This window comes from Lepisosteus platostomus, chromosome 5 (assembly GCF_059453375.1).
Source record: "Lepisosteus platostomus isolate fLepPlt1 chromosome 5, fLepPlt1.hap1, whole genome shotgun sequence".
NCBI lineage: Eukaryota > Metazoa > Chordata > Actinopteri > Semionotiformes > Lepisosteidae > Lepisosteus > Lepisosteus platostomus.
In genome coordinates this window covers 19465183-19482057 of record NC_142615.1, presented here as the reverse complement: position 1 = coordinate 19482057, position 16875 = coordinate 19465183, and the positions used below count along the sequence as shown (strand labels likewise).

Below are 16875 nucleotides of genomic sequence, written 5' to 3'. Positions count from 1 at the left end.
TACATACACCTGTGCCTTCCCCGGGCCAGAGGAATTCAGAAACTCACGTTTACTCCGTCATCTCGGGCGATTCTCGCAGGGAGCAGAGATTTCCCAATCGGTCAGAGAGAGTCGGGACTTTTAAATAAAAGAGGAGTCCTTACCTCTTAGTTATGTGCACGCTGACCCTCTCTCCTGCCGATGGGAAGTTCTGCGCCTTCTGACGCATCCGCCGACTACGCCAAATTTGTTGTAACAGAAGAAATAAGGTTCTTGATCCCGAGATGAAGTAAAACAGATGAGTTTATTGCATGCAAGGAACAATAAAGCCGAAGTATTGTTTCCCGTAAGAAACAACAAAACCGAAGTATTGTTCCCCGTACTGTTACAAACTTTTGGGTTATATACAGTTTTCTTCTCCGTTTCTGACGTCACTCGGTCTGATGGTAAAGAGGGGGGTTCATGGTATTTGGCCAGTTTACGATGTTCTGGGCAAATGGTCAGTTTAACATTACACCCAGGGGGGTTCCTAGCTGGCATCTGCAATCCTTATCAGTTAACCCCCTTTCCTGCCATAAACCCCAGCTTGTGACTTGGAAGTCTAAACCCCCTACAGAAAAGATTAAATTCAAACCCCCGTCTTCACATCTTTCTTCATCTGTAATGACATTCAGAAATACTTCAGTCATGTATTTTGGATACATACTAGCTGAACACAAGTTTAAAATTGTGTATTGAATATTGTTCCATTTCTGTTTAACCTAATTCAGATGTCTGTGAATAGAACATGCTTTATTTTGTAGCTTAGACAGATCGCTGTGACTGAATGTATACTGTTTTCCTCTGTAACATGTTTAATGTGTTTTTTAATAAGATATAAATGTGGGAGGTGGGAATGTAAACCAAGATACCCAGCCATGTTGTTAAAGTGGATTCATTGGCTATTTTCAGGAAACAGCTGGATGGAATCCTCAGATTATCTGTTTTTGATTATTGTTTGATGTTGTTAAATAAAGAACTATCTTTGAAATTAATAACAAAAGTATATGTGCTTTTTGCTGAATAGTTAATTCACTCGTACAACATTAAATACAGTGCTCAAGCTGATTTTGACATTTCATCAAATACAACTAGAATGGGGTTTTGTTTATTATTTTAATTATAATTTTGCCATAGAGACATATTTTAAAAAAGGCATCTTCCTCTCTTACTGTCTCTTATTGTAAAAAAAAACAATTTCTCCTATATAATAACTTCCATTTTGTCTCAATCTTATTCTAGTGTATTTCAAATCACCTTTTATAGATTTATAGAAATGTACTCATTTTTCATCAACAGAGGATACCCCAGCAGTGTGATTGACAGGGCCCTTGCCCGAGCCAAAAACACCCCCCGGACCATCAACCCGATCAGGAACTCCCGCCATAACAACCGCATTCCTTTGGTGCTTCCTTACCACCCTAACACACTTCCTATCCCCAGGACCATTAACCAGAACTTTTCCATCCTACAGGATGATCCCTCCATTGGGGCCCTCTTTTCTGATCGCCCTATCATCTCATATCGCCGACCACCTAATCTGCGTAACCTCCTTGTTCACAGCTCCCTTGACCGCCCTCAGCAACCATCCACACCAGGCACTTTCCCTTGCAACAGAGCTCGCTGTATCACCTGCAAGTACACAGCCACCACCACACTCATTCAAGGCCCCTCAGGACAATTCCGGATCACCCAGACAGCATCTTTTACCTCCAGCAACCTTATTTACTGTATCTCTTGCAGTAAATGCCCAGCCATCTACATTGGAGAAACAGGAAGGAGACTTGGAGACCGCTTCAGAGAACACGTCAGGGCTGTGAAGATTATGGATCTCTCCAAGCCCATTGTTTCTCATTTCACCTCTGACGGCCACGACCACACTAATCTCTCCGTCTGTGTTCTCAAAGACGGTTTTCCGAACTCATACATCAGAAAGACCACTGAAACTAAAATTATTCTGCAGTTAGGATCACACATTCTCCCTTCCCTTAACGACAGATTACTGTTCTTTTAAATTTTCTCCATTCATTGGAAGTTTCATTTCACACCTCTCTGCACCCATTCTGACTTCACACCTCTTGATTGGCCTCTCTTTCTGTCCCCTGCTCCCGCCTCTCACTCCTCATCCCTCCCAGCCTTTGTTCTCCTGCTACTGTACCTTTGCCTACTGCCCTGTCTCTCTCACGCCTGAAGAAGGCTCCACGGCCGAAACGCTGTGTTCTATTTCTTCTTTTTTTCAGCATGGAATAAACCTATTACTTGTTCCTTGTCTGTTTAAGGTTCTGTAGCATTCCAGTTTATGTTGTGTTTGTGTGTGTCCCAGTGTGTGAGATATTGCTGTTTGATCTGTGCTGTGATGTGGTTGAGTCTGGGTTGTGGTGCTCTACCTCTCCCTCTCTGTGGGGCCAGCAGGGGGTGCTCACCCTTTGGTCTGTGTGGGTCCTAATGCACCAGTATAGTGACGGGGGACACAATCTGGCCCACCAGCGACGAGCAGGTTACCAGATCTAGACAACAGGGGCAACTCTTAGTCGTATGAGCTTAGTCACACATCGCAGCGATTAAAAAAACAAAATAAACGTATTATGTCTGTTACTAACGACTTTTTTTTCCTACATTGAAAGTCTCTTTCCCGGGTGATTTTCTAGCGTGACTGGGGCTCTTCATTTCTCCTCGGTGTCTCATCGCGGGCGGATTTGAAACAGACCACAGAACCTGCCACTGCAGTGCTCTTGGTTAGGGGCTCTCATCCTGCATCACCTATCTTCCACAGGAAATTCAAGAAGGAGAAAATCCAAAACACAACACAGGCGTCGGCATGCATGGGCTACAAAAGGAACAAGTAAAATGTTTCTTCCGGGCTGAAAAGAGAAGGAAGGAAAACACACCGTTGCGGCGCTACGACACGAAGACGCCGAGCCAGTTGAGCACAGCAAACCCAAACTGTTCTCACAAGTTGCTTGTACTTCAGGCGAAATAAAAGCTGCTGAGCTAAATCAGGAAAGAGGTAACTATTAGGACTGCTCACTGTTCCTCAGGCTGGGACAGGAGATCACACACTGTGTTATTATTACTGAGAGACAGGCTCACTTTCTGTTCCCCAGACTGGAACAGGAGATCACACACTGTATTATTATTATTGAGAGACAGGCTCACTGTGTCTTCGTTTGGGCTCGGACAGTAGATCACACACTGTATTATTATTACTGAGAGAGAGGCTCACTGTCTGTTCCTCAGGCTGGGATAGGAGATTACACACTGTATTATTATTATTGAGAGTCTGGCTCACTGTTCCCGAGGCTGGGACAGGAAATCCCACACTGTATCATTATTATTTAGAGACAGACTCACTGTCTTTTCCTCAGTCTGGGACAGGAGGTCACACACTGTATTATACTTATTGAGAGACAGACTCACTGTCTTTTTCTCAGTCTGGGACAGGTGGTCACACACTATATTATTGAGAGACAGGCTCACTGTCTGTACCTCAGGCTGGGACAGTAGATCACACTGTATCATTATTATTAATATTATTGAGAGTCTGGCTCACTGTTCCCCAGGCTGGGACAGGAGATCCCACACTGTATTATTATTATTGAGAGTCTGGCTCACTGTTCCCGAGGCTGGGACAGGAGATCCCACACTGTATCATTATTATTTAGAGACAGACTCACTGTCTTTTCCTCAGTCTGGGACAGGAGGTCACACACTGTATTATACTTATTGAGAGACAGACTCACTGTCTTTTTCTCAGTCTGGGACAGGTGGTCACACACTATATTATTATTGAGAGACAGGCTCACTGTCTGTACCTCAGGCTGGGACAGTAGATCACACTGTATTACTATTATTAATATTATTGAGAGCCTGGCTCACTGTTCCTCAGGCTGGGACAGGAGATCCCACACTGTATTATTATTATTGAGAGACAGGCTTACTCTCTGTTCCTCAAGCTGAGACAGGACATCACATACTGTATTATTATTATTTAGAGACAGGCTCACTGTCTGTTCCTCAGAGTTGGACAGGAGATCCCACACTCAATTATTCTTATAGAGAGACAGGCTCACTGTATGTTTCCCAGGCTGGGTCAGGAGCTCACACAGTATTCTTATTATTGAGAGACAGTCTCACTGCCTGTTCCCCAGGCTGGGACAGGAGATAACACTGTATTATTATTATTGAGAGACAAACTCACTGTCTGTTCCTCAGGCTGGGACAGTAGATCACACTGTATTATTATTATTGAGAGTCTGGCTCACTGTTCCCCAGGCTGGGACAGGAGATCCCACACTGTATTATTATTATTTAGAGACAGACTCACTGTCTTTTCCTCAGTCTGGGACAGGTGGTCACACACTGTATTATTATTGAGACAGGCTCACTGTCTGTTCCTCAGGCTGGGACAGTAGATCACATTGTATTATTATTATTAATATTATTGAGAGTCTGGCACACTGTTCCCCAGGCTGGGACAGGAGATCCCACACTGTATTATTATTATTTTGAGACAGGCTCACTGTTTGTTCCTCAGGCTGGGACAGGAGATCACACACTGTATTATTATTATTGAGAGAGAGGCTCACTGTCTGTTCCTCAGACTGGGACAGGAGATCAGACACTGTATTATTATTGAGAGACGAGCTCACTGTATGTTCCACAGGCTGGGACAGGAAATCACACTGTATTATTATTATTGAGAGACAGACTCACTGTCTTTTCCTCAGTCTAGGACAGTTGGTCACATACTGTATTATTATTATTGAGAGACAGGCTCACTGTTCCTCATGCTGGGACAGTAGATCACACTGTATTATTATTATTATTATTATTATTATTATTATTATTATTATTATTATTATTACTCAGAGTCTGGCTCTCTGTTCCACAGGCTGAGACAGGACATCACATATTGTATTATTATTATAGATTGACAGGCTCACTGTCCCTCAGGCTGGGACAGGAGATAACACACTGTATTATTATTATTGAGAGACGGGGTCACTGTCTGTTCCTCTGGCTGGGACACAGGATCACACACTGTATTATTATTGAGAGACAGGCTCACTCTCTGTTCCTCAAACTGGGACAGGAGATCACAAACTGTATTATTATTATTGACAGATAGGCTCACTGTGTCTTCGCTTGGGCTTGAACAGGATAGCACACACTGGATTATTATTATTATTGAGAGAAAGGCTCACTGTCTGTTCCTCAGGCTGGGACAGGAGGACATACACTATATTATTATTATAGAGAGACAGGCTCACTGTATGTTCCCCAGGCTGGGACAGGAGATCACATTGTATTATTATTATTGAGAGAAAGTCTCACTGTCTGTTCCTCAGGCTGGAGCAGGAGATCACACACGGTATTATTATTACTGAGAGACAGGCTCACTGTCTGTTCCTAAGAGTTGGACATGAGATCCCACACTGAATTATTATCATAGAGAGACAGACTCACTGTATGTTCCCCAGGCTGGGTCAGGAGATCACACTGTATTATTATTATTGAGAGACAGTCTCACTGTCTGTTCCTCAGGCTGGAGCAGGAGATCACATACTGTATTATGATTATTGATTGACAGGCACACTGTTCCTCAGGCTGGGACAGGAGATCGCACCCTGTATTATTATTATTGACAGATAGGCACACTGTGTCGTCGTTTGGGCTGGGACAGGAGATCACACACTGTATTATTATTATTGAGAGACAGGCTCTCTGTCTGTTCCTCAGGCTGGGACAAGAGATCACACACTGTATTATTATTATTGTGAGACAGGCTCACGGTCTTTTACCCAGGCTGGGAGAGGAGATCCAACACTGTTGTATTATTATTGAGACACAGGCTCACTGTCTGTTCCTCAGGCTGGAACAGTAGATCACAGTATATTAGTATTATTATTGAGAGTCTGGCTCACTGTTCCCCAGGCTGGGACAGGAGATCCCACACTTTATTATTATTATTATTGAGAGACAGGCTCACTGTTTGTTCCTCAGGCTGGGACAGGACATCACACTGTATTATTATTATTATTGAGAGACAAGCTCACTGTTCCTCAGGCTGGGACAGGACATCACACTGTATTATTATTATTGACAGATAAACTCACTGTTCCTCAGGCTGGGACAGGAGATCACACTGTATTATTATTATTGAGAGACAAGCTCACTGTTCCTCAGGCTGGGACAGGACATCACACTGTATTATTATTATTGACAGATAAACTCACTGTTCCTCAGGCTGGGACAGGAGATCACACGGTGTAATATTATTATTAGTGAGAGACAGGCTCACTGTTCCTCAGGCTAGGACAGGAGATCACACTGTATTATTATTATTATTGAGAGTCTGGCTCACTGTTCCCCAAGCTGGGACAGGAGGTCACACACTGTATTATTATTATTGAGAGACAGGTTCACTGTCTGTTCCTCAGGCTGGGACAGTAGATCACACTGTATTATAATTATTGAGAGTCTGACTCACTGTTTCCCAGGCTGGGACAGGAGATGACACACTGTATTATTATTATTGAGAGACAGGCTCACTGTCTGTTCCTCAGGCTGGGACAGGAGATCACATAGTTTATTCATATTATTGTTGAGAGACATGTTCACTGTCTGTTCCTCAGGCTGGGACAGTAGATCACACTGTATTATAATTATTGAGAGTCTGACTCACCTGTATCCCAGGCTCGGACAGGAGATCACACACTGTATTATTATAATTGAGTATCTGGCTCACTGTTCCCCAGGCTGTGACAGGAGGTCACACACTGTATTATTATTATTGAGAGACAGGCTCGCTGTCTGTTCCTCAGGCTAGTACAGGAGATCACGCACTGTATTATTATTATTGAGATAAAGGCTCACTGTCTGTTCCTCAGGCTGGGACAGTAGATCACACTACTTTATTATTATTGAGAGTCTGGCTCACTGTTCCCCAGGCTGGGACAGGAAATCACAAACTGTATTATTATTATTATTATTATTATTGAGAGACAAGCTCACTGTTCCTCAGGCTGGGATAGGACATCACACTGTATTATTATTATTGACAGATAAACTCACTGTTCCTCAGGCTGGGACAGTAGATCACACTGTATTATAATTATTGAGAGTCTGACTCACTGTATCCCAGGCTGGGACAGGAGATCACACACTGTATTATTATTATTGAGAGTCTGGCTCACTGTTCCTCAGGCTAGTACAGGAGATCATGCACTGTATTATTAATATTGAGATACTGGCTCACTGTGTGTTCCTCAGGCTGGGACAGTAGATCACACTGTATTATAATTATTGAGAGTCTGACTCACTTTTTCCCAGGCTGGGACAGGAGATCACACACTGTATTATTATTATTGAGTATCTGGCTCACTGTTCCTCAGGCTGGGGCAGGAGATCACACACTGTTGTAGTGTGCTCTCACGAGGCACCAGTTCTGTAGGGGTTAGGGCATTTACTGGGACAATTATTTTTGTGGCAGTAAATCACAAAATTGATTCTTTTAATGGTCTTAGAATACAACCATGCGATATAACTCAAACAACGCACACAGGTACTAATACACGAGGAAACATTTATTAATATATAGAATATGCGTGTAAACCTAACAGATCTTATCGTAAGGGTTATCAGAATACAAAAGATATAAATTCATTCAGTTACAAAGAGTAACACATATCAAGAGGACATAAGTTTCGTATATCATTCATTTAGACCGTTTCGTAATTGAACTTGTTTACAACTTCTACATTAGATACTCAAAACAAGTACATAACACTTAGGAATTAAATTGATATCAACTGGTTGGGAGCAGTAACGCAATGAGGTTGAATACTCACTGCCGGTGGACTTGTGTTCTCACCGTTTCCGTAGTTGGGAGAGCGTTAGACTGAAGATCTAAAGATCCCGGGTTTCGGCATTTTGTTTCATCGCGCCCTTTGTTCCTCTCTCCAGCGCCCCCTGCCTAAAGTGACGCGTCTCTTTCTCAGCCCGAAACGCAAGCGAGACACCAGCAGCGGTCCCTGCAGGTTTCCGTAGTGTAGTGGTTTTCACGTTCGCTTCCCAGGCGAAAGATCCCCGGTTTGAAACCAGAGGGAAACAGCCTCTTTTTGCACGCTCCTGTACTTCACAGAGGTCTTGAGCGACCGGTCATTTGTTCCCAATGTATTTCCGGTGCCTTCGTGCACTCTTGTACCAAACGCACGTTCCTTCTGTACGCGGAGCCGATCATTTGCAATTGAGCTGTGCAGACAGACCAGGACGAGCTCTGTCGGCTCAAAAGCAGCGCAGGACCTGCAAGAACAACAGAAAGATTAGCATCCAGCGGGGGCCTCTTAGTGAGCCCAAGAGCTCATCAAGAATCGGCTCCAGCAACAGGGCTGGGCGCATTGTTCCATTCTCCGCCCACTCTCGGTGTAAACAAGTCCCTCCTGGTCTCTGCTTGAAATGCACTTTCCTGCGTTTGCTTTGGTGTAACTGGCTTCCCCTGCATGGGCGAATGTGAAGAAGATCCTTAGTAAGTCATTGAAGAAAACTGAGAAGAGGTCGGAGTGGCCTCTGTCGTTCATCACCGATCCAGTCAGGCAGTACTCCTCTGTAAAGCGCCGTTCGTTCACATCGATTGGCTTTTTTTTGCCTTCATTCGTGCGAGTAGTAAAAGCAGACGCCCCTATTCTGCCGTGACCCGGATTCGAACCGGGGTTGTTGCGGCCACAACGCAAAGTACTGACCACTATACGATCACAGCGAGTTACCGAGACACACGCGGCAGGGCGGAAAGGGCTGTGCTCTCTTCGTGTGACATAATTCGGAAAAGTCCTGACGTTGCATTTCAACTGAGCCCCAGTATACATCGACCCTTCGACACTCTGAGTGACAACTCTCTTGCGTGTTTTCTCATATTTATGTAGTTTGCTTGCATGATGCCGGGAACAGCATGGTTGTTCGCTGCCATATAGTCTAGCGGTTAGGGTTCCTGGTTTTCACCCAGGCGGTTCGACTCGGTTTTGCCTCCTGCTTTCCAAAAGATCAGCACCGTGTACGAAAGAGCCGCATTAAAACTACTCGAACGTGCAAAACGTGCGAGAAGAGGGGGCGCTTGTTTCCAACCGAAACTTCTCGCGTGTGAGACGAGCTGATCATCGCTGTGGGAGGGTTACTCTGGTAGACAGGGCTGACCTTCGGCAATAGGATTTATAGTCTCCAAGATGATATTTGCACTTTCTGGAGAGGCGATTTTCTCCACTTCAGTAGCCCGATTTCGTCGATTGCGTGGAGAGGGCTGTAGAATGTGGCGCCGCCTTTCCTGCTCCGTCCATGACAGGCGTGCTGGTCTCTGGAGAGAGAGCACGGTCCATCAGCGCACTCCAATAAAGGCACTGGAAGCAGCTAAATCGCATTGGCGAAGCTCAGCGCTGGGCCGCTGGGCACGTCTTACCACCGTTTCCGTAGTGTAGTGGTTATCACGTTCGCCTCACACGCGAAAGGTCCCCGGTTCGAAACCGGGCGGAAACCGACATCTTTTGTCGCCAGGCACAAAAGGGGATTGGGGATTCGCCTAGCGCTGTGATCGAACAGACCCACTGGACCCACCTCTTAGTGTGGCGGGATCTGCACAGTGCATGTCACAGCGCATCCTGCTTTCACTTCAAGGCGCGTCCTGATGCACCCCAGTCTCCCGCGTGACAGGTGGGGACAGGTGACAGGTCCTATACTAACGAGGAAGACATCGCTCTTTCCGACCCCCGGCATCGTGTCCCGACCCACCGTGCTGGAAGCCGACGCGTGCTGTGATTCCTTTACGGAGCAGAAATGACAACCGAGGAGCCGAGAGATCATTTCAGCATTTCGCGTCTGAACGGAAAACACAAACGACCAACACGGAATGACTTGCCTTTGACGCTTCTCAAAGCGTTCTTTGTGCATCGAACAGACCCACTCACCTCTTAGTGTGGCGGGATCTGCACAGTGCATGTCGCAGCGCTTCCTGCTTTCACTTCAATGTGCTTCCTGATGTCGAGTCGTGTGCCGTGCGGAGGCTCTGAAAGCGAGAGCAATGAAAAGGTGCACGACGCTGTGAAAGAAAACAGAGAAGTGAAAGGCAGTCATTTCTCTAAGGAGGTGAAAGAAAAGCTACTACCCGTCGGGGAATCGAACCCCGGTCTCCCGCGTGACAGGCGGGGATACTTGCCACTATACTAACGAGGAAGACATCGCTCTCTCCAACCCCCGGCATCGTGTCCCGACCCAGCATGCTGGAAGCCGACGCGTGCTGTGATCCCTTTACGGAGCAGAAATGACAACCGAGGAGCCGAGAGATCATGTCAGCATTTCGCGTCTGAACGGAAAACACAAACGACCAACTCGGAATGACTTGCCTTTGACGCTTTTCAAAGCGTTCTTTGTGCACGACGACTGCGCCGCCTAGCAGATACAAATGGGTTGTACAACTTTGAACTAGCAAATGGAAGAGGGCTTAGCCCCCTCTCTTTTAGCCCAGGTTCGATCTGTCTCCCAGAATCACCAGGGCGCACGCACACACACACACCCGTGCCGTTGAAGTGCTCTGCTTCATTTCTAAGGGCAACTCAACATTCACTCCTACCCCGAGTGCAGAAAAGACAGCATCCACAGCAACAACAGCTCAGGTCTCTGCACAGGAGCTAAGCTGCCCTCATCTCCTCTGCTCTGCGGCTCCTGCGGAGTGGAGTCCTGCCTGGAGCCGTGTTTGCAGGCGGCCGCTCCCCGCGCCCTGTCTGGGCGTCGTGTCCAAGAGCTCCTGGGAGGAAGAGAGAGCCCTCCCACTCGGGGGCTTTTCCACGGTCTGTGTGAGGAGGGGCGGGTGTGTCCAGTAGCTTATCGAGCGGAAGCCTGGGGCGGCGGAGAGCTGTGATCGTGCAGACCTTGAGGTGTCACCTCTTTGTCTGCTTTCCCGCCCCCCCTCCGCCCAAGCTCTGCTCCAAAGTAGCCCAGCAACCCCTCACACCTGCACGTGTCACAACCTAAGGTGCGGTCATGAGACACCCACGGGGTGTCGTTCTGTTCTTGCTAATTGTTTCCTGCCCGTCGCAGGCAGGAGTTCATGCGAGGAAGATGCGCTGGACAGAGCTCAGAGGGCCCAGCTGGGTGGCTTTCCTTCTGAGTGACGTTCCTGCAACACTCTCCTGCTACTCTTGGTGTGCTCATGCCACAACACAGGAAGGCTGGAGCAGGTGGCTTTGGGCTTTGCACACCGCCGAAATAGCTCAGTTGGGAGAGCATTAGACTGAAGATCTAAAGGTCCCTGGTTCGATCCTGGGTTTCGGCGTTTTGTTTCATCGCGCCCTTTGTTCCTCTCTCCAGCGCCCCCTGCCTAAAGTGACGCGTCCCTTTCTCAGCCTGAAACGCAAGCGAGACACCAGCAGCAGTCCCTGCAGGTTTCCGTAGTGTAGCGACTATCACGTTCGCCTAACACGCGAAAAGTCCCCGGTTCGAGACCGGGCAGAAACAGCCTCGTTTTGCACGCTCCTGTACTTCACAGAGGTCTTGAGCGACCGGTCATTTGTTCCCAATGTATTTCCGGTGCCTTCGTGCACTCTTGTACCAAACGCACGTTCCTTCTGTACGCGGAGCCGATCATTTGCAATTGGGCTGTGCCGACAGACCAGGACGAGCTCTGTCGGCTCAAAAGCAGCGCAGGACCTGCAAGAACAACAGGAAGATTAGCATCCAGCGGGGGCCTCTTAGTGAGCCCAAGAGCTCATCAAGAATCGGCTCCAGCAATAGGGCTGGGCGCATTGTTCCATTCTCCGCCCACTCTCGGTGTAAACAAGTCCCTCCTGGTCTCTGCTTGAAATGCACTTTCCTGCGTTTGCTTTGGTGTAACTGGCTTCCCCTGCATGGGCAAATGTGAAGAAGATCCTTAGTAAGTCATTGAAGAAAACCGAGAAGAGGTCGGAGTGGCCTCTGTCGTTCATCAACGATCCAGTCAGGCAGTACTCCTCTGTAAAGCGCCGTTCGTTCACATCGATTGGCTTTTTTTTGCCTTCATTCGTGCGAGTAGTAAAAGCAGACGCCCCTATTCTGCCTTGACCCGGATTCGGACCGGGTTTGTTGCGGCCACAACGCAAAGTACTGACCACTATACGATCACAGCGAGTTACCGAGACACACGCGGCAGGGCGGAAAGGGCTGTGCTCTCTTCGTGTGACATAATTCGGAAAAGTCCTGACGTTGCATTTCAACTTAGCCCCAGTATACATTGACCCTTCGACACTCTGAGTGACAAATCTCTTGCGTGTTTTCTCATATTTATGTAGTTTGCTTGGTGGCGCAGTCGTCGTGCACAAAGAACGCTTTGAAAAGCGTCAAAAGCAAGTCATTCCAAGTTGGTCGTTTGTGTTTTCCGTTCCGACGCGAAATGCTGAAATGATCTCTCGGCTCCTCGGTTGTCATTTCTGCTACATAGAGGAATCACAGCACGCTTGTTAAAAGAAGACTGTGATATTCGGTGCGTCTTGGATTAGACGAGATTAAAGAGTGAGTAGTTTTGTTTTTCTGTGATGTAATGGGACCAATGAAGAATGTGGCATTCAGACTAATGTGGAGTATTTGTTTCCTTAGGGAAATTGCCACTACCATATACTGGGGCATTGGGACCCATATGGACCGCAGGGTGAGCGCCCAGCGACAGAAACCAGAAACCAGACATAAAACCCAAATGAACCAAACCTGTATAAATTAGTGGTGGAAAGGAGTCTTTTTATATAGCAAAAGGTCTCTGATCCTTTGGTAAGAACGATGGGTATATAACCCATTGTCCTCAATATTAGAAATGAATCCTTGAGCACTGCTGTTGTACCAACGGTCCATAAAAGCCTAACATTACCCTTTCTTGCATAAATTGTAGAACATGCCGTCACATTTCAGTTGCACCTCAGTAGCAGTTTGATCTATTATCACCCTACTCCCCACCTCAGAACCTTCGCTCTTCTTATTCTGGTCTCCTAACTGTCCCCCACGCCCATCCACACTGTATGAGTGACAAGGCCCTCTCCTGTTATGCCCCCATGCTCTGGAACTCTCACCCCAAGGATACCAGAGTCACCTTCCCTAAACTCCTTCAAATTCAGACTCAACACCTTGTTCTGTAGAAGAGCCTTTACTGAACTGGTTCCATTCTTTAGCCCTCTGCTTCTACTTTCCTTAGTACCACCATCCATGGTCTCCTCTGTCTATTGGAATTGTGTTATCCTGTGTATTCTTATTGTAATTATTTCAAGTGCTTTGCGAAGCCACCTTTGGAACCATTATCTAAAATAGTTTATCCTAAATCCTTGAAACTTTAATAGGGCAGTGCAGTAGGGCTAAAAATTAACAGTGTTAGTGGGCCAGCAGGATTTGTGCGAATTATAGGTAGTCACAACGGGAGACTAGGATTCACTTGAAATTCATGACATGGGACACTGAAACAGTGGAGAGGCTTTGTGTAGTAAGCGTTCAGTCTCAATCTACACAGTCTGTGCTGCTGGTAGAGGTGGTTGTGAGCACTTGTCTTCCCAGTTAAGTACTGGGATCTCCAGTTTCAATCCTAATACTTCCCCATGACTGTCCAATACCACTACTGTGAAACCAACACCCATAAGACAAGACCTCCAAGATTCTAACTGTACCTTTATTCACTAATGTTTGGGCACCAGAATTGTTCCTCTGCTAAGGAAGGGAAGGCCTACTTTACACCAAGCCCCTGTTGACAATCCCTTCCTTGTGTTTCTTTTAGTCAGTTTGTGCAGCCTAGAATAGGACATCAGATCTCACTCTTACTGGGCACTACAGTAGCAACTGACACTCCATAAGCACTACCCCTCTAGGAAACAGGAGGACTGCCAGTATATTGAACACCTCTCTCTCTCCCCCAATAAAAAAGTCACAATGACCTGCCCAAGGAATAGTGCGGCTATCTTCCCCCAGTACAATGCTTTATTACTCCAGCCATTTTCAGTCCTCATTGGCAGCAATACGGGAAGCATTCTTGAAAGGGGAACCCCCACAAATACTTCCCTTGAATTCCTCCACCCCATTCAAACCTATAAACCATAAAGAAACAAGGGCAGGCAGAAGGGTCTTTCACAGCTTTATTGAGATGTTGCCATTACAAGGCAAGTGGAGGCAGGAGAGTCACAAGGGCCAGGCTGGAGCCTTCATTCAGGCACCTGGGGAAGAAGGAGAACAATCCAGCTACACTGCAGGACACCCACCCCTACAGGAGCTCCTCCTGCCAGACCCTACCTGTCCACTGGCCAACATCTCCAAAGTCCTCTGCTCCCTCCACATCTTCACTGGAGCTCTGAGGGTCTCCTTCCTCATCCTCAGTCCAGTCAGCTCCCACATCCAGAGGAGCTTCTACTGGTGCCACAGCCACCCGACTACTGGTCACCAGGCTCCTGGTACCTGTGGACAAGTAACACCCAGGAGTGAGGGATCCGCTATACCCAGAGACCCACAGTCTACTCATCTAAACAGTCCCTTTGTCCAGCACGGGATCATTCCTCAGTTGTCCAAGCATGGTTGTCTCTTGAGCAGAGATGCATCCACAAGGGATAGAGAACCAGACCCACCTTCATTCCGACTGCCAGCACACCTGGACTCACAGCAGGCACAGACCTCATGGTCACCATACAGCTCCTCCCACCTGGAGGAGAGGAGGAGGACAGGTGAGGCCTAAACCTGGCATGTCCCAGAGCACCCTCAGCAGGTTCCTTGCAGAAGTACCTCTTAGCCTCCCTTTTGTAGGTGCAGGACTTGGTCCCTGGTGTTGCTTTAGCAGGAGCCACAGCCATGATACAGTGCATGTACAGCTCAGTCACTTCATGCTGCAAGAGGGAAGGTCACAGCATTAAGGGATCAAGGCCAATAGAGGGACAGAGAAAGACCTTCTGCCATCAGTGAAGGCAAGCTGGCAGCTCTAGGCACTACAGCTGCCACAGTCTGGTTCACATTTAGATCATGGATGGAAAAGCAGACAATGGATCAGTAGAGCGAGAAGGCTGAGCAGCCTTTGAGAGCAGTACCTTCCTGGACAACTTCTTCTGGAAGAGGAAGGCATCAATTGTGAAGCGGAGCACATCCTTCTGCTTGGAGGGGACAAACCTGGACAGGCAGCCATCTGCCTTGCTGTCCACCATGCACCTGGGGACAAGGACAAGGATGAACCCCTGCAGGCTCTCGGGGCTCCTGCCCACCTCCCCTCCCAGAAGGGGCCGTACCCCAAGTTGTCGATCACGGGGAAACGGGGCTGGGAGTGCTGGTCTGGTTTCTCCGTTACGTAACACGAGTGGATATACAGCCTCTGCTCCGCTGTGGCAAAGTAGGCAGTGGCCTGGAAGTACATGGGCTGACCCAGGAAGTACTCATCCTTGGTAGAGAGCCGGACCCAGTGGGCTGGAGAGAGAGGCAGCATTACACCTGCACACAGCACCCTCTGCAGGCAGGAGGAGCCACTCGCTCAAGGAGCTTACAGTTGGTGGTGAGCAGCACAAAGCTGTGCTTGTTCTTCAGGTCCTTGAAGAAGGTCCTTCTCCTGGCCCACGTGGGGACATAGCCAACCTTGTAGGAGTAGTGGAACCTGCAGGACAGAGGGGATGAGGGGCATCTGGACACTTTCCCAGCAGCTTCTCAGCAGCAGCAGAGCCCTACCTACCTGTTGTAGGAGCACTTGACCGGCACAGAGAAGGGAATGAAGCGATGCACAGGTGCACTGGAGGAGGGCGGGGCATAGCGGAGAGTGTTGGAGTACACCAGGCGGCCCTGGACAACCTGCAGGGTCACAGAGGAAGGGATATTCCCAGGAAAGGCAACCCCGATACTGGCCCTACAGCTCACATCGATACACTGCCTGTAGATGAAGACCCGCTTACCGATCGCTCGGTACCGCACTCGTGAAGCCCGTAGATGAAGTAGAAGTAACTGCGTGTGGTTCGGCTGACGCTGCAGTTGCCCAAGGTCACCTCCGATGGCCGACAGCTGAAGCCGAACAGGAGCCGACTGACCCTCACGTACATCCTGCTGGAGTCGCACCACACAGCCACTCCTCGGGTGCCCCCGATGGCAGGGCGAGCCGGCTGCCGCCCTCGCTGGGGAGGAAACAGGACGCTCTTGATGTAGGCGGGTAAGGGGCGGCTGCCGGCTTCGGGCTTCATCTTCTCCTTGTTGAAGTAGGGCGAGTACGCGTCTCTGGACACGGGAAGGCGGCGAAAGTCGGGAGCCAAGGACTGCGAGTCGTTCTCGCTTGCAGACAGGTCTTCGGAGGGCGCATCTGCCAGGTTCAAATCCTCCGACTGGGCTGAGTCTTCAGGAGCCGGGAGGTCGGCCTGGAGCGCCAATTCCCGAGAGTCCCAGCCAGCCGGCCCGGCGGAGATCAGTGCGGGGAGCCCGGCCCCTGCGCACAGGCACAGCACTAAGAGAAACGAGCGCATTGCCAAATTGACGTCCCGCTAAACTGCTACAGAAGTAAGACACATAAACCACCAAACTGTGTTGAAGCAAGAGAGCATAAAGTGTGAACGCGGTGACTAGGTTTTTATACTAGCAGGACTATGCTACCACACACATGGTCGCACTACCGCTCAATCAACACAATCAATTACACACAGAGACCCGGATTGTTCTCAGCGTCTAATTAGAACCTGCTTCCAGTCTGAGGCGGGACTCCGTGAAGCCGCCTGAACACTTTCCCGTGTGTATCTGACCCCAGCGGAGGAGTTCCACGTAATTTCGACAGAATGAAATCACCCACACGTGTAAAATTTGCTCAGATTAATTTATTGTTCAATTCGTTTCTAATTTCCGAGGACAGTGTGTTAAACTCGC

At 48.1% G+C, this 16875-nt stretch overlaps 1 protein-coding gene and 2 non-coding genes across 3 annotated transcripts; 1 reads left to right on the top strand and 2 right to left on the bottom strand.

The window, feature by feature from the left end:
* Positions 1–8704: 8704 nt before the first annotated feature.
* On the bottom strand, positions 8705–8776 carry trnah-gug (transfer RNA histidin (anticodon GUG)). The gene has a single exon. It is a non-coding gene; the product is annotated as a tRNA-His (tRNA).
* A 694-nt stretch (positions 8777–9470) lies between these two features.
* trnav-cac (transfer RNA valine (anticodon CAC)) lies at positions 9471–9543 on the top strand. The gene has a single exon. It is a non-coding gene; the product is annotated as a tRNA-Val (tRNA).
* A 4723-nt stretch (positions 9544–14266) lies between these two features.
* On the bottom strand, positions 14267–16502 carry LOC148664548 (zona pellucida sperm-binding protein 3-like). Its single transcript, XM_088630914.1, has 8 exons — positions 15924–16502; positions 15707–15822; positions 15525–15631; positions 15273–15447; positions 15078–15195; positions 14779–14879; positions 14625–14698; positions 14267–14457 (listed from the first exon to the last, which is right to left on the bottom strand). The coding sequence occupies exons 1-8, from the start codon at positions 16479–16481 to the stop codon at positions 14267–14269; spliced, it is 1440 nt and encodes a 479-aa protein (XP_088487040.1). The 5' UTR covers positions 16482–16502.
* Between the last annotated feature and the right edge of the window lie 373 nt (positions 16503–16875).

What these genes read in the sequence shown, in the direction of transcription:
- LOC148664548 (XM_088630914.1), bottom strand. Translation starts at nt 16,481, where the DNA reads ATGCGCTCGTTTCTCTTAGTGCTGTGCCTGTGCGCAGGGGCCGGGCTC. An exon ending in GTCAAGTGCTCCTACAACAG is followed by an intron (nt 15,632 to 15,706) that starts GTAGGTAGGGCT and finishes TCTGTCCTGCAG; the next exon opens with GTTCCACTACTCCTACAAGG. An exon ending in TACAAAAGGGAGGCTAAGAG is followed by an intron (nt 14,699 to 14,778) that starts GTACTTCTGCAA and finishes CCTCTCCTCCAG; the next exon opens with GTGGGAGGAGCTGTATGGTG.